The 26,198-nt window shown below is 37.1% G+C and overlaps 1 protein-coding gene across 1 annotated transcript in view; it reads right to left on the bottom strand.

The window, feature by feature from the left end:
- The window catches only part of DDX10 (DEAD-box helicase 10), a 160,974-nt gene that overhangs the window by 110,147 nt on the left and 24,629 nt on the right, over positions 1-26,198 (bottom strand). The window contains exons 10-13 of the mRNA XM_065730079.1: positions 21,060-21,161; positions 13,167-13,254; positions 8,218-8,306; positions 3,031-3,466 (exon numbers count right to left, since the gene is read on the bottom strand). Of these exons, the coding sequence (XP_065586151.1) occupies positions 3,031-3,466; positions 8,218-8,306; positions 13,167-13,254; positions 21,060-21,161 (715 nt within the window). The remainder of the gene's footprint in view (positions 1-3,030; positions 3,467-8,217; positions 8,307-13,166; positions 13,255-21,059; positions 21,162-26,198) is intronic.

Here is a 26,198-nt window from a genome sequence, read left to right as displayed (position 1 = left end):
CATTTTGTATTTCATATAAATAGTAAATTGTCTCAGTTCAGCTAGAAACACATGAGCATACAGTTACTAGGATAGAAACCTAAGGCCAGCTCTGTAAGAAGAATGTATGGTATATAACGCATCAACGTATTGACTTGTAACTGAAAAAATAAACAAGTCAGGTATCTACTCTGCCAGACTGCTAACCTTGCAACACGCCTCTAAGGAACAACATGCTTTCCTTAGCTAGCAGGCTGCCCATGAGCAGCTTTGTTGTCTCAGATACCAGATGTTGCTACAGAAGCAGCAAAGAGGGTCATCCATGACGGAATCAATACCACCTCCAGTCAGTCAACTTCACCCTTTGTTTCCTGCCTCCTTTAGTGTTTTCTATCTTGCCATCTCCAGAAAAGCACCAAGGAGACCAGGCCACACACTTACCATGAATTCCCATGCAAGAATATGAGTTAAGAACTGGTAAGAAGAAGATGCTTCAAATAGATTTTGATCAATATCACCTTTATAGAAAAAGTAGTAAATCTCACTTCATGGAACAGAAGATAAAAAAAAATTCCCAATAAGAATAAAAAGCCAATGCAAGGGAAGATATCAAGACTAATTACAACCTAAAAAAGTACATTTGATTTATCTGTATAGTAACAGACTTTCTTCTCAACGTCACAGAAGAAATTTCAGAGGATCCTGTCCTCACTTTGGTGCCGACTCTTGTTCTTTGATAAGTGCACCTTACAACAAGGTATCACTCACTGCTCCTTGGTATAGGCTCCTACATAATCTCTGGCATAAGGAAACTGGTGTAGGGAACCTGCTTTGGCAGGGGGTTGGACTCGATCTCTAGAGGTCTCTTCCAACCCCTACGATTCTGTGATTCTGTGAATCTTCTTTCCTGCTTTTGCAAACATGTACATACACATGTTGTAATATTTCAACAGCTCACGGTGTTAGCGTGTCTATGAAGCATAAGAAAGTCTCAATTTAAATAACACTACTGGATTATAAAACAAGTTGATTAGTGGAAACATAATCAAGACACATTAAGCAATTTCTCTCCAAAGCAACAGCACTCAAACTGCAGGCTAACTCCACAGAATTTAAGGCAAACCTCTGTCCACAGGTTTATGCTTACTACTGTCTTCCAACCAGGTAATACCTCAGCAGAAGAGCTTTATGAGTTCATAAGTCAAAGGACCGCAGAGGAAGAAGGGAGTCACAGCAAACCTAACATTTCCACAGTTTAACATTCTCTATTGTAAAAACAGAAATTTGGCAGCAGAAGACAATAAGACTAAAATGAAGAATAAGCAAGACAAAGAAGAATCTATTGTAAGATTAAACTTAGGTCTTTTAACAAATAACTTTCTAAGTGTACTCCTTGCATCTGAAAATGCAACAACCAATTTTGTGAATTTAGCATTGCAGACAAAGTTTCTAATCGGGGATTATTTCTTGTCCTTGTAAAATCAACACTCTGAGTATTGTTAAACGCACTTCAAACAGATTATTTAAATAATTTTAACATAACTAAACAATACTAAGTATGTGCTAATCATGCCATGATTATGTGACCTTTTTATGCATAAAAACATTGCACTTTTAAGTAACACCCACAAGCTAAAAAATAAAACACATTCAAGTAAAATTAGGCAAAGCATAAAACAGATATAAAACTATCACAGAGTACTCAAAGGAGGGTTACAAAGATGAAGGGTCTGAAGGAGAAGACATACAAGCAGCAGCTGAGGTCCCTGTTTTGCTCTGTGTATCCGTTGTAGTTTCCATGAAAATAAAGAGGAGGCATTACTTCCAGAGCAACCTACCTGCAAGCTCCTTCCACGTTCACTCAGATCTGCCAGGCACTAACACTAGCCAGCCATGGGCTGACAGTGGCAAGACAATTCAGTTTTAGAACAAGAGGAATGGAAACAAGATCCCCAAAGCAACCTACTCCCCTCAGTACACCTATCTTCCTCCATGTTTCTGGCCACAGATAGGAAACTGTGACAACCTCCTTTGACAAAGTTAGCTGATAAGACCATTTTATAGGCAAATCACATACTAAGGGAAAGAATCTGCTTATAAATGCAGTTCATGGGCTGATTAGCAAAAGTTCACGACAAGTGCCCTATGCTGTTAAATAACAGCAAAGAAAAGGAAAGTTTTTAAATACCAGTTGTAAAAGTAAGTACGCTGCTTAACAGGAGACTCCCTTTGCATGTTAAGAAAAACACCTTGCTTCAGCAGATGGCTATTTCACTTGGATATCTTTTCTACAGAGAAATAGTTGCTAGATAGGAAAGGACATACAAAAATGCACAGCATGCACTTACCAAATCTGCTTTATGGGTACTAAGACACTGCATTTAAGATTAAATGAAAACAATTATCTCGGAATACTGAGCACAGAGCAACCCCAAGATGTACAGCTACTGGTCAAGGAAATAAAAATCTACATAATTAATTATTAATTACTTAATAGCCTTTATAATTATGTTTTATAAGAAGTGCTCACTTGTTTTCTGATATTGGATCAATTCCTAGTAGTAAAGGTCTTGGTGAAAGAAAAATTTAAGATCTTTAAGTTAATGGTTTGTATCTTTACATCAACGTAAAGATTCTTTATTACAATCAGTATTAGGAAATAGCTCATCACATACAGCAGTTTGGTTTCCAGTGTCATAAACCCAGTAACATCATCAAAATCAGGACTAAACACTGCAGTTAGGTTGTAGTAGGAAAGTAAAAGCAATGCACTAATCCTGTCAAAAAGGTATTCAGGTCACATTCATAAATTAAAACTACTACAAGGAAGTATGTTACGCAAATATTATTTTATGCTAGGAATACAAAATCATAAAAGCATAAGTCACACCATATCTCTTCTGGAAGCAATTCTGATCTCTAATGCTTGTGGACAACACATGTGACTTCAAGCAAGCACACGGCTAAGAGCAGAACTTTCTCCTTTCTGGAGGATGTTAAAAATAAAATCATTAAGATTCCTAATTAAGTCTTACAGTAAAGTGCACTTACCATTGCTGGACTCTCTTCAGATTCCACATCAAAAACATTGCGTCGTTTCACCGTCAGCAAATCAAGATCTTTAGTATCATCGTCATCGTCATCTTCAAAGATCTGCATGGAGTTTGTGTAAGGAACCCTGCTTGACAAAGCAGCTGCTTTTTCTTCCTCCTCAGATGCTTCTTTTGATTCACATTCAGACTCGCTCTCCTCCATGCCTTCATTGGAAGGACAGTCTTCATTTTCCTTTGATCTGCTAACAGACAACTCTCCACTGGAATGAATTCTGCATTTTTCCATTCCTTCTTTATTCAGTGATGAGACGGTATTTTTGTTTTGCTCTGTCTCTTTCAAGGGATTTTTCTCTTCAGATGTCTTTTTCACTGATAACTGTTTCTGAGCTTTCTGAAGAAATCTCACACGAGGAGCCATGGCAAGACCAAGTGATCTATAGCGTGGAATTAAATACATTATAGGTAGATACAAAACGTTTCACTAAATTAGAAGTTCAACAGCTCAAGTGCTTCAAATTTAGTCATGAGCACTTAAACTTGCACACTTCGATCAATAAATTTACCAAATAGTATCTGGTACACAACAGTACACTCCAGGTTGAAAAATGCAAATGAATATTAGAGGAAGAACAAAGATGAAACTATCTAGGAAACACTAGAGAACAACTACAAATCCTCTCGGGAAAGAAAGAGAGCAAAGAACCTGAAAACCTGCGGACAGGAGCAAATGAAATATGATTATACTGGAATAAGTGGAAGAAACACACTGATCTAATTTGGTACTGAAGATACATGGATGTCACATCAAGCACTGAACACTGATCAAGTTAGTAACTTCCACTGTTAGAACTACGCCCAGAATATTGTCCCTACCATCACGTGGTAATGGAAAGATCATAAAAACACTATGGATAAACTGCAGGAAAAGCTGTGGGAGAGACACCTTAAAAGAAATCTCACCTGCCTTCATTCCTACCAACACATTCAGAACTGAAAGGATCTCTAAGACAAGTAACACAGCTCTTAGATTTGGGGGATAAGCAGGGAGGCTTAATATTGCTAAGAAAACAACAGCAGATAAGCTTAGACAAATCTGTGTGTAAACAATCCCCCAAACACTTCTTAGTAAATGGAATCTCAAAAAACCTGAAGGACTTTGTGTCACTACCATCTCCTTTTTATTGTCTTCCAAACTGAGAATAATGGAAAAACATTCTACAACTGTTGAAAGTTTCCTCATGTTGTCGGGTTCAGTTGCTTCTTTAGAAAATATTTCTTAAATGTTTTTCCAATCTAGAGTTCAGATGCACTAAAAGATCTTCAAATATAAATGAGCTTTTCTTTCCAGACCTGTTTGAAACATAAGAAGGTTGTAAATAACCTGTCATCATTTCTGCAGAACACCAATTCTTATGCAAATTAGCTTTTCATTCTGATATTAAGTGACTGCACTTAATAAACACAAACATAACACATCAGTAAACTCGATCGGAATTATATGAGCACATAAAAGCACAACACAGTGATTTCTTTTACTGCAAAACAGGTTCAGGAAATGACTTAAAATATCCTGAAAAAAAGTTAAACACTGCAGAATCTCAAAAGGGCTTTAAACAAATAATGAACATATTTTCTCGAAACGTTTTCTGAAGATGGGATGTCTTCTGAAAAGATTTTTCTAAATCTAATGAAGAATTTCAAAATCTAAAGAATAGGAGAAATCAAATCAACTGAAGTGACACAAATCTGAATTAACAAGTTTTCTACGTTGTTCCATTAACGACCAAAATAAACAGAAAAATTGCTTTTGCTGTGTTATTTGATTAGCGAGGTTTGAGTCTACACTAAGGAGCTCAAATGCTCCTAATGCTTGACTAATTAAAAAAAGGAACCAAGATCATCAAGAGTTTATGGGCCAAAGAATCAGAGATGATGTTGCAAAGAGGCTGTCATGGATTGACTTCCCACAACCCAAGCCCTCAGATGAAGGTGTGTCCATCTCCGCTGAATTCTGCACGTGGGACAACCCTGGATATACATACAGACTGGCAGACACAGTGCCCATGCACACAAAGCCCACGAGGCCAACCATGCCCTGGGCTGCCACTGAGTGGAAAGAGGGGCTGTCCCCTCTGCTCTGCACTGTGCAGCCTCACGTCCTGCACCGGCTGCAGGTTTGGGTCCGCAATATTGGAAGGGCATGAAGCTATTAGAGAGCATCCAAAGGAGGTAACAAAGATGGGGATTCAATGACTCTGTGCCTCCATGTGGCCAGACCCAGGCACTCTCAGTACCTGAGCCACCCTGTTACCTGCTCAAAGCCACTTAAGAGCACAAGTAACAGAGATTTCTAGAGTGCACAAAAGACCATTTTTAGAACTTGGCAAGGTCAGTCAACTACAGAAGGCACTCTACTGCAGCTGTTGTTACTCATGCATATGCAAACATAGGTAAGTGAAGGTCAGTAGCAGATTCAGCTGCACTGTGAGTAGTTGAGGAGGTTTAAGATCCCAGGAGACATGAAGATGATGAGTAAGAGAACAATAACTGGACTTCAAGAGAGGAGACTGCAGCTTGTTCAAGGGTTCGCATGGCAGGACCAGAAAGCTCAGATGCTTACAGAAGTAGCCACAGAAAGTTCAGAAAGGGAAGGCTGGATCTCAAAGGAAGTTGAGGGAGAGCATCATGAAAAATGCCCAAACTCCATAGATAGCTGGAGAGGATCTTGGTAACAGCTAATAAATACTGCACCTGGTTACAGGTGTACAAAATTGCAACCAACTGGGAGAAGGTAATTAGGGCCAAGCTATTTATTTCAGAGGAGGCTTGAGTTTAGGAAAAGAAGCACAATTATAGGAAAAAGGAAGGCCAAGCAGCACCCAACAGCTAAGACTTGCAAACCCGTAACTGGCACTGTCTGCAGAACATCTGCACAGCCCTGTGCCTGCTGACAGCAGCTGGAACATAAACCAAATCCTCTGTTCAGACTACATCATAAGGGTGAGGCCTACAGCTGCACCACACTGGCTGTTTCTCTGGTCAGTGACAAGACAGGTTTAGAAAGATGGATCCTATATCCTGGTACGACCCACTTCAGGTCTGACAGCACTTGCAGCTACCTGATGTCCTGTAAAACTGATCTGTATGCAACAATTAAGCTGGGTACGAAGTTGTGTGTATCATATTTCCCAAAGAGGGTGGCTTCAGCCCAGTTCCTTTCCTCTGTATGTACCAGTGAAGAGGTAAACAGAAGAACATGCCATTCTTCTCTGAAAGTAATGAGGAAAAACAGAAATTACCTTCCTTAGCAGCTCCTTAGAGCAGTGGCTAATCAAAGTCCAGCAGACTTGCCTGTTAAGATACACCCCCAGATTGAAATGTGCTAGCATTTAACATAATAGTATTAAATAGAATAAGAAGTGAAAAATAAATATTCCTTGCCTCCTGGTCTCCTAACCAGGAGGCCAAAGTGTCTCATATTCCTTTCCACTCTTATTTGTTTACATTTGCTTACTTTTTTTTCCCCCAATGTTTTTTGCAATGAAAAGACTAATTCTCTTTTATGCATTGTGGAGGTTCTCCTCCATGAAACCTAAAGGCTGGCTCTGTTCAGAGAGCTAAGTCTTACTCTAGCAAATTATTCTTGAGAATACTAATGTATCACAGCTCAAAGGTCATAATACCTCTACACTTACGTATGAGGGGTGAAAGTTGGACTGTGTGGACATCCTCCTAGCAACAACTCCATCACAGCAGCTGTGAAACAGTGGGTCCCCTCCACTGGTGCAGATTTCGATGAACATAGCGTGCAGGCTCTTGTTCATCACTAGCAAAAATGCACAGCTAATAGTGGTGCCTATGCTGAAAAATAATGCCTTAGAATTTGCTCTATCAGACAGCTTTAATGTGCTCTTTGTATCTGTTGTAGTTTCCATGGAAATAAATGGGAGGCATTACTTTCAGAGTGATGTGTATGCATAGACACAGATGCAAAAAAAGACCACTGCTTTTCTGTAGTTTCCATCAGCTAAGTTGACATTAGAATCTTCTTTTATGAAGGGTCAAATCCTGGCTCAGATGCCCAAGATTTGAAGACTACTCTGTCTACATAAATACCTGATACAAAATGCTGACATTAAGGAAGAGGTACTGAGATCCCTAGAATTCAGCACTATCACCACCTGTTAGCAGGATTGTTAGAACACTGGTTAAATATTTTGTGGTCAGCCCTTTAAGTTCTCATCTTCTGTCATTCTGCATAGGAAGATCCATGATACAGTTTTAAAGATGCTGACAAACCACACAGTTGAGGGGGCAGGCAATGGATGTAATGCTCAAGCTTAAAAATGTCTTAGTCCACAAAGCATATTTTATAACAGGTTTATTACCTTAAAAAAAATCATGTTAATTGAAGCCCAGCCCAGGAAGATCAGGTGTTCCACAGCCTAGTAATTTGTCACATTTTAGCTCATTATGCCATGTGCTAATAAGTTTGAAGGCTTAAGTCTCCTCTGTATGAAATTCCAGAGACACATAAAATCAATTATGCACCTTTGAGCACCCTCCTGTTCCCTTCTGATTATCCAATGTCCCCTGAGATTGTCTCAGAGCTTCACATTATAAAACAATCGCAGATATCCATCATCTTTCAAGTCAAGATGTCAAAATTAATTTCCTTCCCACAAGAAAACATGGAATCTATGTAAAAAAAAAACTTCCACAGTAAAATGCACACTATTCAGACCAGTGAAGAAACACTTCATTTTTAGCAAGCCCAAAGTATCTTCTGGAAAGTAATTTACATCCAGGGAACAATGTCTCTTTTGCACCCAAAATTGGACTGCAAAATGTCATTTTTGTCTATCTCAATTTATTTTTAAATGATATACTAAAGTAGCCAGCACTTAGCTATGTGGTTGGGGGTATATCTGAATAAAAATTATTTGTGCTCCATCCTTCTACTCAGCAAGTTCTGTATTTTATTGTACCTTCTGCTGTAAGATCCACCTCTCTTTTTAGAAGTAAACATATAGGCAAGAGCACTGCATAAAAACGAAAACATAAATATCAGGAACTTTGCATTTCTATGTGTTAACTGTTAAAACAAGCTTTTTTAGCTGTAATACACAGCGAGGTTTCTTTTTACACTTTTCACTTTCTATATTACATTTTCTGTTATACTTACAGGGCATATTCTGCTAGAGGCAATTTGAAAACATCAAATACTTCCTTATTCTTCATTAAGTATACTGAACGTAAGTAGGATACAAAACACTGAAAAGAAAAGAAAAGTAGTTTTATAAAAGAAGCTTTTCATTCAATTACAGGTAAAATTACTATTACACTAGTGCTCTAAACAGAAATAGGATTTCATTCTTAAAGGATTTCAGACTGAAGTTCTTTTACCAAACATCCATCAATCAAAATTTACTAGTACTACCAAAGTGATACAAATACTCAAATATTCCATTAAAGAGCACTGATAGGCTGAGTCTGACAGTAGCATGGCCTTTTATTTTCACTAGAAAGCAAATATGGCAATGCAGCCAAAAAAATATTGTTGACATTCTTTTCCTAATTTTCTAAATGATGTTACTCTACACTGACAACTGAATCACATGGAAACTAAAGGAGACCAAGGTACTATCAGTCTGAAGTGCCTTGACTTCACTGTAGCCACTGGCTAACAAAGCAATTCAACTCCATGTAGCTGTCTGTCACTATAGCCTAAGATAATTCATATCACCTTGCCTTTGCTACCAGCAAATCATACACTTGCAGTCGATGAATGTAGCTCAGCTGGTCAGCATAAATGCACTCCATGGCATCTACTAATATGAGTCCAAACTTGACATTTCAATTAATCCCTGATGCTCACCAGGAAAACCAGAAGCACTATGTAACAGGACAACGTAATCTTGCACTGTATTTTCCCTCCACCCTTCTCCAAAGGACAGATTCCTACTCTTCCTTTAGCATACTAGCTAATCCTTCAGGATGACTTTATAGGTTGTTTCCAACCTTGTGATTCTATGATTCAGCTTTCTATCTTCTTTTACATAATATATTTCTGCCCACCATTTCCTGAAGTTAGTGGTGACAGAAAAGCTGATAGCTCTATTCTAAGTTCAAATTGTAATACAATAATACGAAAGTGCTTTGTAGAATTTCATCACTCTTTCCTGCAGCAAAAGCAGGTGTTGTTCTGGTAAGTTAACATTCATTAGACAAGAAATTGTATCATTTGTTCCAAAATAGTAGTTGGTTGTCAAATGGCCATCTATTGCTCTTGGTATGCACTAGCAGAATCCTGAGCTGGCCTCCTGAGGTCAGATATGTAATACTACAACTTTTTTTCTTCTAAACCAGCAAGCACTAGAACCAACTGCCAGTGAAACTATCACACACTTTTAATCAAGTACACTACAAACACACCCCTGTTCTGCTACATACACTCTCATCAGAAATAACCTCTGTCTTGGCAATTCAAGTGGAATTTAAAAAAAATTATACTTTTTATCCTGAGACAGAGGAGGAAAACAGCAGTTTGAAGCACTGAGCATTTATGAGTGTTCTTGAAATGCGTAAGAGAAAACACTCTGTCCAGACATAAGCACCATGAGACTGTAGATGAAGCAGTCACAAAGTCACACTTGTGTTCTTGGCCAGTTGAAGTAAGAACTGTTAAGAGCTAGCAGATGCTTTTCAAGCTGTCCTACACTTTGTTACAGAAGCTTTAGTTTACTTGTCCACTTTTCTAAAGCTGAGGTTTTTAGTTAGCTTCACATTCTGAACATTTATTTCAATTAATTCTTGGGCCGGGAGATTTTAGCACACCCCATCTCAGCCGCTATCGATACTAAGATGAGGAATAAAACACTTGTTTCCTCACATTAAATTATTAAACATTTTACCAAGATAACTGGAAACCTATAGAAAGAGAAGTAAATGTTGGCAGACCTCATTAACCTACTGCTGTCTAGCAAACAATGACAAAAAAGTCCCTTCTATCCCTGCAACGACAGATGGGAAAAATTCTGTTAAACAAAAACAACCTTTTCTGTGAATCTGAAAGTTGTAACATCTACAGATGGTAAGGTCTACGTGGGTCACTGCATACACAGCAGAAATCCCATTCCGCCTTTTGGGTAACTTACTTTACCACTATTTCTTTGATATTCTAGTCTAGAAATTAACAAATTATCAATAAGGGGTGGAAAGAATATATATTTGTGTATGTACAAAGCCAGGTGAGGGGAGATTTAGATTAGATGTTAATAAACATTCTTTAACAAGAGCGCAGTGAGGCCCTGGCACAGACTGCCCAGAGATCTGTGGATGTCCCATCGCTGGAGGCATTCAAGGCCAGGTTGGATGGGGAACTGGGCAGCCTGAGCTGGTGGTGGTCTGCCTGCTTGTGGGAGGGGTGTGGAAGTGGATGGGCTTTAAGGTCACGTCCTATCTAAACTGTTCCACGATTCTACCACAGCTAAGAATGAACCACGAAACAGATGCATTATGTTCTAATGCTTATCAGCTATCAGGGTTCAGCACTTTGATACTCAAAACAATTTGTCAGCTTGGTCACAGACTGGGTTCAGGTTCATATTGCTCTACATTCAAAGGAATGAGCATCTCATTCAGATAAGAGGCTTCAAAGATAATTCAGTAGTAACGATTCAAGCCTTCAGCTGACCTCACTTGCTATTTCACCACACTCTGAACAGTTCCAACAAGAGATTCTCAACCCCAAAACCTTAATCCAAAATAGAAAGATTTATATATATCTCTCAGAAAAGAAAATTTACTTTTACTTAATTTTAACTAGAAAAATGAAGTACAGAAAAAAACAGTGGCTTCTTCAAAACCATCAACTTAATCTGAATTCTGATTTGATTTCAGTGACTTCACTTCAAGCTCTAAAATATTGCCCATTCTTCTAGATTTTATTCAGCTCTCAGATTTGGTGTCACCTCTGCATACAGACCAGAAATCTGAGGGAAGATGAATTTCATTAGTCTGAACTCTATTCCTGCTCATTTATCATTTTTATTATCTCACTGTTATTGCTACAGTTTTGATCTAGCTTTTGTGATGGTTTGTTGTTGTTCTTTCTTACTATTATCAAATGCTACAAAAGTATTATCACATTAATTGTATTGTACCCTTATGGATAACATCAGAAACATATCACAGCTGCTCTATCACAGTAGTAGCTTAAAAAATGGTTCAGACTAGCAGAACTACTAGAAAAAAACAAGGCAGCAAGTACTGTGCTGCATTAATCCACTACATTTGTAGTTTCAATTTATTAATGTGTTTCTTGGATAACTGTTTTAAATACTAAGGAAAAAATAGATTTATGTGCTATTTTGACAGAATTCAAAGTAACAGAGCTTGACTGGAATCCTGAACCATAACTGATTATGTTGCCAGCGCACTCTTCATGGCCCTCCGGGAGGGATGGACAGACATTACTCTTGTGTCCAAATCTCCTCCTACACAAAAACATTTTCAGGTAAGCAGAAAAATATATTTTTGAACTCTGTTTCAGAGCAAAGTGAACTGGTCTAACACTAAAAGAATGCCAAATGGTATCACTTGTCCACAAGAAAAACTACAAACATTGCAAAGACCCCAATCTGATTCACCTTCTTTCCAATAAACAGCACACGAACCACATCCTATGAAATGAACTACAAAATTCCTTAAAGCAATTTGTAACCAAAAACTTAACTCTCTCCCTTTTAAAAATGCTTCCCATACAGTGCTTTTTTCTTTCTTTTCCCCAATGAAGGACATAATGACTTAGATCTCCTGCTCTCAACATATTAAAACACATACTACCTGAATTTCTGTGCACAGCTATGCTGTTGCACTGCTGTCTCATCCACTCTGTTACTCCAGTAGAGAATTTATTTCTCGTAACATCAAGAATTCAGCAGCTTGCAACAGACAGGCACAAGACCCATTTTCTGACAAATCGAGCATTTAATTTAAGAATTTGAGGTCAAGATTTCAGCTGCATTACCTTTGTTTTATTCTCATTAATATGTATGAATACTGGAGGACATTGTAGACTGTTTGAACACTCAAATCTTATTAAGGAGGAACACCTATGACAAACCACTTGTCCATATTTCAAGATTCTCAAAAACTGAATGTACTTATAGTTTGCCTAAAGGTGACACTGTACTAATATCCGCAAGTGAAAAACTGAACAAAAATTACTTAAAATGGTAATTAAATTACAATTTAAAATTTTCAAAATTAGTCAGAGATCTTATTTGCAACTTTGACAGACAGGCCATGTTTGATTCTGTTCTTGTGCTATTTTGAAGCCTTCCCATTACTTTCTATTGTTCAATTCAGAAATATCTTCCTCTTCCTTTTAAGAGACCTTAAAAATAAAAATAACACCAAAAAGCCAGAAACAGAAAGATTTGTTAGCATTTTAATTCCAAGAAAGATACTCTGGCATCCTCCTACTCACAACCTCCTTCAGCCAGCTGCTCTGTCACTTTTGAGTTAAATGTGTGTAACTACAATTTCCTGCGGCAGCTGCCAATGTCCATAATTTGTCACCAGTGTACTTGGCCTGTGCAGTATGATGAAGCATACACTGACATTCCACAAGCTGCAAAATTTGACTTCGGAGTTTAAAATATTGCAGTGTGCTTTATTTTACATATGAGTTCTGCAAAAAGACTCCCAACTCCTGTTCACAATTCTCATTTTATTCTGTCACTCAGGTTCACTAGAATCTTTCTAGATGTCATCTGTTCCCATGCTGGTTCAGATAAATAGTTTCCAACATTAACACAGAATCTCTGCTATTCCTTGGATAGCACTTGTATTTCTCAGCCTCTGGCATTTTCAAATTTCTATCATTTGGCTTTCAGTAATGCTCTTTAAATATCACCTATATGTACAACAAAGTGACCTGAAAGATTTTATTATGTATCACCATTTGCTAAAACATGATTATTCTTTCTACTGATGTCATGTTGTAAAGTATAAATATCTAAAAAATTTAGCAGTTCAAACATTGCTGCTAGGACATGTATCTGCAGACCAATTACTGTAACAGCAGTTCAACTAGCATGCCTCAAGAAGCTGCGAATGACTACTTACCCTTTGAGCTTTCTCTTTTAATTCCTGATCCTGAGCTAAGAAAGCTTGCAACCTCTTTTGGATGTCTGTAATCTTCTCGGGGTTAATTCTATTGAAAAAAAAAAAAGTTTGCTTTAACAATCACAAGAAATAAGCACCTATTAAGTTCTCAGGAGTATCTTCATGTTTTCTGCAATTGCTTTAATATGCAAAGACGTATCACCACTCTGAAAAGTTAAGAGGAATGTGGAACCACATTAAGGATGAAGCAAACCCTTCAAATGAATAATATCGATAAAAGAAATGGGAGCTCTGAGTTTTTATTCAGTTACAGTTTTTGGTGAAGGACATGAAACCTTCTCCAAAGCGAAGCCAAAATCTCCATTAAAATACTTCGGGAATTTATAAAAAAGCTGAGGAAAAAAAAATTACTCTGAAGAATCATGGGTCTACTTTACACTATGATAACAGTCTTCCTGGGGAAATTCTCAGCACTTTTAAAAGCTTAAAAAAAGATCCACTGCCTTGGGAATAGTGAAATTCACTTCCCCGTTACAGGCAGATGAGCAAATATAAAGGACATTGAGATTAAACAGATTTAAGACTTCCTCAACTTATAAATCAAGTGAATAGAGAACAGCTACTATATTACAGAAAATAACATTTAAAAAGTTAGGTCATACAAGTCTCCTCTCAAACTCTGGGCTTTTACATTTATTCGACTGATATTTTTTACTTGCCTTATTCCAACTTGTAACCTGCTAGTGCCACCCTAGTGTATCACACAAGCTACCAAACATGGTAAAAGGGTACCCCTCAAGCTGATGTTAAAAAAGGTGCTCTACCACAGTCATCTTATTTCTCACAAGGGACCCTGCTGCCGTGCATTACATCACCCCACAATGCAGCTTTTACTTAAGGAAACAAAGAAAAAAACACCAAAATCAGATTTCTTCACATACATCAGTCTAGAAAACGTGACTGTGATTAACATATTAGGCAAGAAACATCTTAATAGTAATTTCTTTGGTAACAAACTTTTAAGACTGTGGAATGTGAAAAAAAGCCATTAAATATTGGGCTGGGGAGTGCTGCCAAGCAACAATTCAAGACGTAAAAGCTTTATTCCTTCATTACTTATGTTTCCTATGTCTGTGAGAAACATACAGCAGAAGACTGAAGAGGACAAAAGAACTGTTTGGCTGCAGTTTCTACTAAAGATCCAGTAGTGAAATCCCAGCCACAACGCAGAACATAACTCACTCTGAACAAAAATCATGAGGCACAAAAAATTCAGTGGGACACAAAATGACCAACAAGTCCTTGAAATGCAGCACAGTTGGAATACACAGATTACCAAAGGCAGAAAAAGTAAACAGATTTTGTTCTATTAAACAAGAATGATTACAGTGAAAGCATTTATGATTCTAACAAAGGAAAAACAGTAGAACAGCAAAATAAAAGCAGTGGCTTTAGCGATACTGAATTACATTAGAAGGTACAGGTGCAAAATATACCACCTCAATGCAGACAAGGAAGAATACAAAAAGAATTAAAAAAAGTGAACTAGATGAAATCAAGAGGCTCGAAAGGACTCAAAAGGAAAAGCTTCAAATAGAAGTGAAGACAAGTATAAAAACCAGCACAACTACCCTGGAATAAAGAAATTAAAAAAAAAACCTTAAAAATCACACTGATAATAATCCCAGAAAAGCACTGGATTACTGGTAAGTTACAGGAAAATTACTGAGATGACACACACTTAATTTTTTCTCCTCCTCACCTTCACTCAAATCAGCAGGTCCCATCTCACAGCCACCATCAGTTACAGCACAGTCTAAGCTGTACAGCCAGAACCAGAAATGATGGGTCAACAGGCACTTCAATAAACCCACAGGGAGAAAAGAAACTTGGCAATAGCAAGTAAAAGCAGTTAGGGACATAGTTACATCTGTATTCTAGACAACTCAGAGAGATAAGCATCTGGGCAGGTAATCATCTTCAAAGGTGGCAAAAAAGAAGTTAGACCAGTGCTTTTTCTTCACTTGAAGAATCAATTTGTAAGCACCTAAGGAAAACAAACACATAATGGCCAACACAGCTTAGAAGCAAAACATGACTAATCGATTTGATTATCCTTAGTACCAAAACTGACTTCAAGAATATGAAAGAAATAGCTAACGTCCCCTACTGGTGTCAGCAAAATATCCAGTAATCTCACATTCTCAGAAGCTAGGACAACACTGTCTACATCATGGGTGTCCAACATTTTGGCTCCCCTGGATCACACTAAGTGGTGAGGAACTGCCTTGGGATGCTAATAAAATCAACAGTATAGTTAATGCATATAAGTAACAAAATATTTTTTTCCTAATGTTTTAATTAAAGAGAGCAACAAGAAAATAAAGCGAGTGGGATATTAAACATTGCTCTTGTGAAACTATTGCATCGATGTCTGGTTCAGTGGAAGTGGCTGCAATCCTTAGTGAGCTCTCACAGTGTCTGCCAGAGAATTTTTAGAAATTTTACTCCTTCTATGCTTCATCCTTGAAAACAGTCATTCATGGATGTGTGCTGCCAAAAAGTGACAACGTGAGCAAGGTGTGATTGTGAAACAAGAGATGTTTTGCTCTGGTAAGAGAGCTTATAGAAGTCTAGCAAAGACACGATCAAATAATTGAGTTGAGTATGTGACTCTACACATCCTATTTGAAAATTCACAGGTAACGTATTCATGTCAACTGAAATTGGAGTTATACAAAGCAAACCATAAAGCAAAAAATTGTGCGACTTCTTTTTCCCCCCTCAATCTTGATACCTATTCTCAATTTCCTTTATCAAAGCAGAAAGCACAGCAGCATATTTTTCACTGTTCACAGGACTGTGTTTAGCCAGCATATCACAATGCACTGCTGCCATAACTTCATCCTGCATCGTGTCCTGTCCATGCTCTGCTTTCAGCCCCCATGCCAACCACACGCCAAGTTTGGTTGGTGCTGAGCAATAGGTGTGTGCTCAGGGCTGGGCCAGGCTCCTCAGTGGTGAAAGTCAGCACTCTGACAGCACAGGACAGCTGCAGGATGGGCTGAGCTATGACGCACGCAGCCTGCACACTGATGTGCCTGAGCTACGTGAAATCTGAAAGTAAGGCAAAACCAGCTGTGCAGCTGTCCTGACTATGACCGACTCAATGCTGAAGTCAAAATGCAGACCAAGATCCAGATCTCACCCAGGCCTGCTACTACTCATTTTCTACATTCATTTGATCACTAAGAATACAATCCATTACTTTCAGGATACAATATGGCACCGGCACTCCAGGCTCAAAAGACAATAATCTTAGGCAGACTAACAATTTGTTAAATGCACATGGATTTCTGTTTAAGTTAAAAGGCAATATATTGTGTTGTAAATCTAAGCTATGTTTAAAAAGTCCAAGGTACCCCAGGCATATTCTGCAGTTATGCATTTGGTAATGAACAAGTAAATTTGCAATCATTAATATTTTAAAAAGTCATAATGATGGATAGTCTCCAGCACTGTATCAAGAAAAATCCACCACTGCTGTCCTCATCTCATGGTGTGAATCCTAAAATATAAAAGCTCATCATCAGATTTTGTTTTTAATGAGTTTACATGTTATTTCATTCCAAACAAACAAAACTCCTTACAATAATTACAGGCACGTGACTATGTGGGGAGACAAACCTAATAAATCCGAGCACTTCAATGATGATGTATGAGCTTGCCCAACAGTTAAGAATCAGTGAGCTAGCATCCACTGTGAAAAGGATAGGAGAGCATTTTATGACATTGTTTGCCATTTTAAGTAGGCTATTTCTTTCTTTAATTACAAATTGAGTACATGCAGAGTAAGAAAAGAGTAATATAACTTTCTAGAACTGTGTTTTTGCCCAGCAGCTGCATAAATGGCCAAAAGGCCACACCTGACTGCGTCATGATACACACTTGATTTCAGCTAGTTCAGTCTTATGACCATATCAGTGTTCTACAAGTTTTCTGGTCAACATGTTTTGTTTTACTCTTCTTCCCTTCATTTTTAATATCAGGATACAAGCACTGTTTGAAGTACATACTCAGTCTTCCCCACATTCTCCAAAGTGTAATTTCAGCAAAAAAATTAAATCACCACCAAAAACACCATGCTGCCAAATGATTCCCTAAAATGAGATGCTTTCCCTTTACCACTCACTGTGTTAGAAGTACTCTGCTTTACACACAGCTGTGCATGTCTTTCCTGATGAACATGCTGCGAGCACAGACACTACACAATGTCACAGCAGTTTCTCACCCACAGAAACATCTGCACTTTTCTTCTTTCAATGCAACCTCTGTGTAGAAAATCTGTGTTGATTTAATTAAAAAGAAAGCCCACAATATTATTCTTTCAAACATTTAAAATATGTATTTAAAAAGCAACACACCTTCAAAACTCAAGACAATCAATCTGGTCTGGAGGGAGGTGTCCCTGCCCATTGCAGGAGGGGAGGAACTAGGTCACCTTAAAGGTCCCACCCAACACAAACATTCTTTGATTCTATGAAACTGGGTGAACCAGCTGATAAAACACCCCTTTTAGAGAAAATGAGAAACACAAATAGTGATAAACTGCATAATGCCAGTAAATTGGATACTGAGCCATACAACCAACACACACCATACAGACCCATGCAGTCTGTACACTGTGCAAGTCCATTCCAGCCCTGGCCACTTTTTTTTAGAAAATCTTTGCTCACAGATTTTAAACTTAATTAATAATGTTTAGAAAGTAAACTTAAGAGAGTTTGGTTTTATTTCATGATACAGCCTCAGTGTTTCACTCAGCTTCCAAGCAGCAGCAACTTTTGCTCCATGCCCTCAGTCTGGAAGTCAGCTTCCTGCGCAGCAAGGACTACCTCCAAGCAGGAAAGAGGAGGAAGAGCTGGGACAGTGAGTGGCTGCACAGTGCTGCCAGCCTCACACAACACAGCACACACAGGAAGGGGTAGTAACATGAATGGATTTTCCAACAGCATTGACGGTTTTCAGGAGGCAGCAAGTTTTAATGGATTCCTGAGTACTAAAAATACCATTATATAGAATCAGTATTCAAGCACTGCCCACTGTGAGACAGCAAAGCAGATGTTCCTCCAATAATTGCATTTTTGTCATAAGACTAAAGCTAGCAATATTTCACACTGGATGGCTACAGATCTGCAACTTCCTTGGGTAAAATTTTTCCAGAGAGACCAATTCAGCAATGATAACTCCTACAGAAGCAGCTTTTATCTAGTCAACAAAATTACATGCAACAAAGCAAACTCAATACATTATCAAAAACCATTTCAGTTCACATCTAAAACTTTGAAGTTATGGACAGATCATAAATATGTCTATAACATTAATACTTTCAGAGGAGCCTTCTGCCTTGAATACTCTTAAGTACTACATTTATTACAGCATATTTTACAGTTTCTCTTGCTCTACTTGAACAACAAAAAATATGCATCATTAAAAGTACCAACTGTAAATTTGCAGCTTGTGGTGATTAGGAAAGAATGGTTTACTGTAACAGGCTCTACAGAGAGCATGGATATGAAATTCAAAGGACAAAAAAAACCCTCTAGCCTTTTAGACAGGTATTTAGGAAAATAAAAGCTCCTTCCCATGAATTCCACAAATCATGCAACTTTTAACAGCTCTACATAAACAAAATGAAGATATGTTAACAGCTATTTGTGGAAAAACATTCACTTAGACTGTGGTGGTTATACAGCTGGTCCCTGTAAGGTGCTATGATGCTTAAAGGAAGACACCAGATGTGAAGACATTGTCCCATCAAAAGCTGTCTAACAATTGATATTTGTGCATGTTCTACACAGAATTGATAACTGTGTCTGCCCAGAAGAGCTGTATTTCACTGTCAGCTCCACAGTCGGTCTGTCAGACAGAAGTAACATTTGCAAGGACAGTTTGCAAGTGCAACCACTAAAATTGAGAGTCCACCTTAAAACTTCAAACTTGAAAAGTGCTGCATGAATATTTTTTCAAACTGCAGAAATGACATCTTGTGTCCAGGCATCACATTTGGAATGATTACATTGAACTTTGATATTAAAAATGACAATAACCATGGAAAACAATCATAAAAGTCCTTCTCATAGCCTGCAGCCTTGTGAAGCTGAATGCTGGTGCACTCAGAGGAATAAGATTCAGGAGAAACTGCAGTGTTCTGTGATTATCAATCCAAGCATCTGCTCACCACCACCACCTCCACAGCAGCTGACCACAAGACTTCCTCTCCATTTACAGAAACAAATTAAAGTTTGTTAAAAGTCACTATCATTAAGTTGTGACTGACGTTATCCTAGCTTACTTTAATGCACCTATTATTGAATTTATAGTAAAAAAAAAAAAGCTAAACTGACAAAGTCACACTTGATAGCTTTTAATGATAAACCCTGCAGTGCATCCACTTGCATTTCTTAACTCAAACAATTTAACAAAATAATTTATCAAAAACATATAGAAACTGTAAAAAAAAATATAATCTAGCAGTAAAAGTAGCAGCAATTTCTTAGCTTCAATTGTTACATCAGCATTCAAAGAATACGGTATAAGTTAATTTTAAGCAAACCCAAAGGTTTAAGTGTGAGAGCAATAACAGCTACTTAAAGTTTCACCCTATTTTGTTTTATTCTCAAAAACAATTATTCCACTAACACACTCTGCATACAGAACATTCTGTTTCAGTCTCAGATACCTTCACCTTCAAACCATGCCTTTCCAAAAATAGAACAGTTCTAATTCTGTTCTTATCTACTGCTATGGAAATTATTTCCTACCTCGCATTCATCTTTCTCTTGATTTATGCTATCATTTTTGACACGGGGTAACCCCAACTACACAATTATTCAAAATGTAGTCCAGCTCACAGCTGGTTTAATTCTACTTTTCCTATATTTCCTTCCCATTCTGTTTTGCCTTCCAACTTAACCAGTGAGCTGACAGCCTCAAAGGATGCAGCACTGCTAAGTAAGAAATCATTAACTATTTCTTTTTGTGTTTTATTTTTTATTTTTACAGTCAATGCATTTGTAGGAAAGACAAAAGCTCTACTTTGCATTTAACAGATATTGGAAATAAGCTTTTCTATTGTTTTGCTTTTTTTCCTGTTTTCCCCAGTTCTTTCAATGTCAGTTTTCAATGGTACAGAAAGCACAGAGCATAGACCCATGCAGGTCTTCATTTGTCTATTCTCTGAAATAAAAGAAATGACCATTTAGTGATTTTTTTTTTTAATTTCCTGTTCGTCAGGTAACTGATTCAGAAAGGCCGTAACAAATTGGAGAAATATTCCAGAAGTAATGAAGTGTCAGGTAAGAGAAATAAGAATGATAAATGGTGTGACAAACCTTACAAGGCAAGATTAAAGAAATTGTAATTATTTAATCTGCAAAAGAAAAGAAGAGATGGTATGATAATGCTCAGTCACATGAAAAGTAGTTGCAGAGAATATAAGAACGTCATTTTCCATAAGTTCTTGGCAAAGGATTAAATAAATATTTCATACACATTTACTGTAAGACTTATCAGACACTTGAGGAAAAAGCCTTAATGACAGGAACTGCTGAGTATAGATGAGATCGCTTTGGGAAACTGTGTAGATATTCACTGACAAATCAGACGGACAGACATGCAATGTAAGTAATTTGTATGGCTGATCCCATCTTCATGAAAAGGGATGGAATAGATCACCTCCCCAGGTCTTTTATTCTTCAACTATCAAAAGTAAGTCATCTCTCCTGTTTGTACAATTCCAAGCAATTCAAGCACTTGACTTCATCATTGTTGCCATACTCGTAACACACAATTCCCGAAGAAAGGCCAACAGACAAGCTATTAGTCACTTACTTTATTTCATTGACAGGTACTTTCCTCTGTGCCAGCTGCTCCACCATGCCTTTTTCTTCTGAGGGCAGCAGAACTAACAAAGCTTCACCGCCTTCTTTGTATCTGATCCGAAGGGAAAAAAGGTTGACATCAAGTAAGCACACACACACAAAAATGCTGTTTTCAACAACTTTTAAGGAAGCAAATGTAATTCACATAAGTAGCCCAAAGAACAGACAATCAGCCTCACTCTGAACAGGTAAAAGCCAAACCAGTTAAGTAACTTATCACTGTCACCACGTGGTTTCAGAATTACACCTTGAGCCCTATGTGTCTGGGTCTACGACATGGATTCAGAGCAGCAGATCCTATTCTGTCCTAGATAATAAATATTTCTGTGGTAACCAAATGATGCTCGAACAAACATTACAAGATCTAGCTACTTGCATACATCCCTTAACAACAGGAAAATCTTAACCCTTGGTACCACCTGATTCTCCTCTGCACATCTGCAACTGCAAGAATGTAAATATTAGAGAAGTATTAAGTGCTTTTAACTCAAACATCCACTTCTACTTGCACGGTCAACAAAGACTACTTTTAGAAAAGACCATAGAGGAATTACTCTAATAAAAGCATAGAAACAAACTCATTTATAAGCCATAGCCTGTTACTGAGCTGCTGAGGCAAGTCCCTGTGCAGAAGCAGATGGTGAGCCCACAAATGGCTACGACTACCAGTAGTCCATTTATTTGAAACAAATTACTCTGTGTATTATTTTCCAAGTACTTTTTTAATATCATATTTTATGTACTAACTAAACAGAAGTCTGGTGCCTACTCCATTCATATCTGTCTGCTGGTAATTTTTTTCATCCACCTCAAACATAACCTGTTCTTTCTGTTATCTGGAAAGTTAACTTTCTACTCTAGTTTTATTCCAAACTGTCCCTGTGCCAATAGCTCTCTCTCTTCTATTGCCTATCCATACATTTCTACCTTGCCATTACAATAATCTTTGGTTGCTCTTACTCCACTGCATTTTCCTGTTTTTGTCTTAACTCAAATTGCTTTCAGTCTCCCTCATCAAGAAAACCATAGAATCTTAGAATCACCAAGGTTGGTTGGAAAAGGCCTCCAAGGTCATCCAGTCCAACTATACACCTACTACCAATAATCATTCATGGAAAAGATACTACACAGAATGCATCAACTGTCAGCAGTAGAGTGGGAGATGTTACTAGTTTGTCTTTGAGTCAGAAAGCACAGAGAACAAGACTGTGATAAGGTAGGTCACACAACTTTCCAAGAAAAATTCCAGAAGAAATCACCAGCCCAGTCCTTCTGCACAGAAAAAGGAAAAGAAATGAAATGTAAGAGGGTCAGACTGCTTACTGGAGGCCAGAGAGTGCAAAGAACATCCTAACAGAAAGCAAACGACAGTCACACCATTAACTGAAAAATCACTTCAGATGGAATATACAGAGCCTGCATTTCACTAAAAGTATAAACAGTTATCACTTGGCAAAAACAGAACTACAAAAGTGTTTGAAAACTATAAACACTATCTGTCATCGTATAGTAAGCAATGCAAGCAGCAACAAAATCTGCAGTTAAAACAGTCTGACAGCTTTTATTACAGCTCTTTCCTGTCATTTGATGAATTTGAAACATCACAACAAGATGTTCTTGGGTGATTTTTATTTTTTTTCCTCTTCAATGCTACTAAACATGATAGATTTTGGAACTGAAGATGGTTAAAAAAAAAATCTTTCTTTAAAAATCTTTATAAAGATTTTCATCGTGAAAATTTAACCCCAACATTCTAGATTTTGATATTTTACATAAAAATCAAATTAATACAAGATGAGGGCCTCTGCCACATGTTGACAAAAAAAAAAGCATTTTCTGTTTTAATTGGTAAGAATACCACAAATAAAATAAACACTAAGACATTTGGACTCTGTCACCAAAATAAGGCTGTTTCAGTGTCAGGAACAAAGTAGAGATACTGTATAAATATATATATATATTCTTAAATTATTTAAATTCATTTAATAGACTTAAATTATTGTAGAAATATCAGCTTGCAGTCTTTTTCAAGAGTTCAAAGCAACCAGTGTGTCTGGTTGAAGGAAAACAACTGTATTAACAATAGCATTGTAGACCATAAGATACTACCAACAAAACTTTCCCTGAACTCTTGGGTCCTTTATATAATAAATAATAAAGGCTGGGAACGACTTGCATCTCTGATCAAATCCACTTTGTAAGAAAGCTCTGTTTATTTTAACCCAACCAAATTCCAGACAGTATTTCCACAATGTAGTTGCAAATCAGATGCTGTCACTGTCTGAACAAGCAACAGAATTCTGGAAAGCTACTGATCCTCAGAATACTTTGCATTTTATGATAAAAATTGATAATCACAATTCCAAGGCAGCTAATTATTCATTACAAAAAAACTTTAAGCACTGCTAAAATACAAGAAAAATATTTGCTTTCATCTGCCCAAAGCTTGTATTAGACAGAAAGACATCAATGATATTGCTGCCAATAATAGCGATGCCAATTCAGAATACAGAGCAATACACATCCTTTTTTCTAGCTTCATCATAATAGATGTTATGACAGGAAAGGATTCACAAAAGATCTACAAGAATGACCAGTCATCTGGGAAGAATACTTGTTACTCATTCATTAAGAGATTAGACTCTTCATCAAGACAGCAAAACATCTCAGTATTACTAAAAATACATACACCTACATAGCACAGTCTCTGTAGATTACTTCAGTATAGTGAAAAAAGTGGTTTGTATCGTTCCACTGTTTCTGGCATTTCTTATCTTTGTGTGCCTGATTAGCATTCTTAAATTTCTGCTTCAGTGTACTTCTTTTATTCAGCATGCAACACACTACGAAATGCCAGTGCCAGATAAATCATGTAAGAAATACCTGTAACAGGCCAATGAACGCAGATACCCTCTCAGCAAGCCACCAACCCAAACTCCAGAAGGATACAGACCAGGAAATGTTATTCTATCTTGATTTTTCTTTTATACCTTCTGCTCAGTATCCCCAAGGTCATTCTCAAAACATCAAGCAGGATCACATGAACACTGGCCCTTGAATGGCATTCTTGCATTGTTAGTGCTAAACATTTTATATGCTGTGTCAGTTATCGTTTCAGGAAGAACAAGATCAGAGATGTAATTCCTGAGGCACATTTACATAATTCAGAAAAATAAAACATTTTTAATCTGAATCTGTGGACAATGCTAATTTCAATGTTTAATACTAGATCTTGCATAGCTCTTATATAGAGAAAATAGTACTATAGCTAAATAAAGAAACAATCACACAAAAAGAGATAACAAAAAGGTTTCCAAACCTATACTTATTCATCTTTTGATAACTACTGAGAAAAAGAAACAAAAAAAGAAAAGAGGAAAATTAAAATATTTTTCAATGATGGCTTAAAAGATCTGAAGGGACTCAAGAGACCTCTGGTAACTACCAATGCAGTATAATCCTTTACTTACCTATTTTGGGAACATTCACTCTTTCAAATGCCAATATTTTAAACATACTTAAGGAATAGTCTTGGCCCATTTTTATATTGGAAATGCAATTTAATTAGTTAAAACAGACGGATTAATATTAATGCTGCTCTTCAGAGTCAAACATGAAAATGGAGTACCTACAGAATTGAGTAAGTTGAAAAACAAATGATCTTAAGTACAAACTGGAAAGGTTTGTATCAGTTTAGTCTCTCTCACATAGGCACGTAGTTGACAAAAATAAAAGGAAGCCTATAAAAGGAAATTTTCCTTCAGTAGTTTTATCTTGTTTCTTGAAAAGAACTTGTTAACTAACTAATGAGAAAGTTATGATCCTAAAGATAATCTCCAAAATAGAGGTTGCATAGGAGAGCCATCTTCGAGACCCAAGAGACAACAAAGCAGCAAAGAGCTAGCCTCAGCTACAAGAACTCGTCAGCACAAAGATTACTTCTACAGAGCAGAATGTATTAGAATTTCTCCCCATTCCTGCTGACTGCAGTCTTCACACTATCACCAAAACCATCCATTTGTCTTAAGTGATGAATTCATTCCAGTGATCTACTATTTGCTAAGTACGCCCCTAAACTGTGCTGGAAAAAAGTTTATCCCAAAGTAAACCAATTTTCCAGCTGCTTACTAATTGAGGATATTACTCATCATATTTTCAAGTGATCAACAAAACAATTCAGGGACTCAGTTTTCTTAACAATATACAATCCATACCTAATAAACAAACTGCATTCAAAGTGGTTTTCAGTAACGTTTCTATTGCACTGCAATGCTCTCTCAGAGAGAACACTCACACATTTGGATATCAAACCATACAAGTTTGAAAATAGGTTCTGAACTTCTGGTTAGGTCCTCAGAGGAAAAAAAAAACATTAGAATTGCAATATATTAGTTTGATTCAAAACTTGACTCATTTCAGAAAGATCCTCTAGCTAGGCTTCATAATCAGGCAGTACCTTAGTAGTATTTATACTAGAGTTAACTGTATTAGTTTGATGATTGAAATTTAAATCTACGAAGACATTAAGTAAATTTATGAGTTTAATCTTACTTATTAAATAATTCAGCTCTGATTTTTTTTTTCCTAAACTCAAACAAAATCCAAGAACAGTAACAGTAAAATTCATGGCAGCGAGGAGACCACCCCCTTAAAGATCTGGAGAGAAATCACCATGCCTATTCCAAATCCACATTTTTGATAAGTTAGCTAAAAACCTAACAATCATACTTCACATAAAAAGATATATAAAAAAGTGAAATGAGTCAAGTTTTACTATTTCTACCAAAGAATTTACTTTTAATTTATTCTGAATTCCTTGATAAAATAGCTGCAGCAGCAAAGGGATAAGTACTTCACTAACATACATGTCCATCCGCGTTGCGCTCTTTTTATGTAAAGCAACAATATAAGACACCGACCAAAAAATCCAAAAAAGTCAAAACAGTTTTATTCTGAGAAGACCTATTTCAACCTGATACTCATATGAATAAAACTGCTAACCCACATGCTACCCTTCAACAAAGAGAAGCTAATATCCATATTTACCCCCCAAGGCCTTCCAGAGAAACACAGTTATTCGTAGCCCTGT

Source organism: Cyrtonyx montezumae, unplaced genomic scaffold, assembly GCF_038088225.1.
Source record: "Cyrtonyx montezumae isolate F1298 unplaced genomic scaffold, pur_monq_1.0 scaffold_12, whole genome shotgun sequence".
Lineage (NCBI taxonomy): Eukaryota > Metazoa > Chordata > Aves > Galliformes > Odontophoridae > Cyrtonyx > Cyrtonyx montezumae.
Note: the sequence above shows the minus strand (reverse complement) of the source record. Positions and strands in the feature narration are given on the sequence as shown.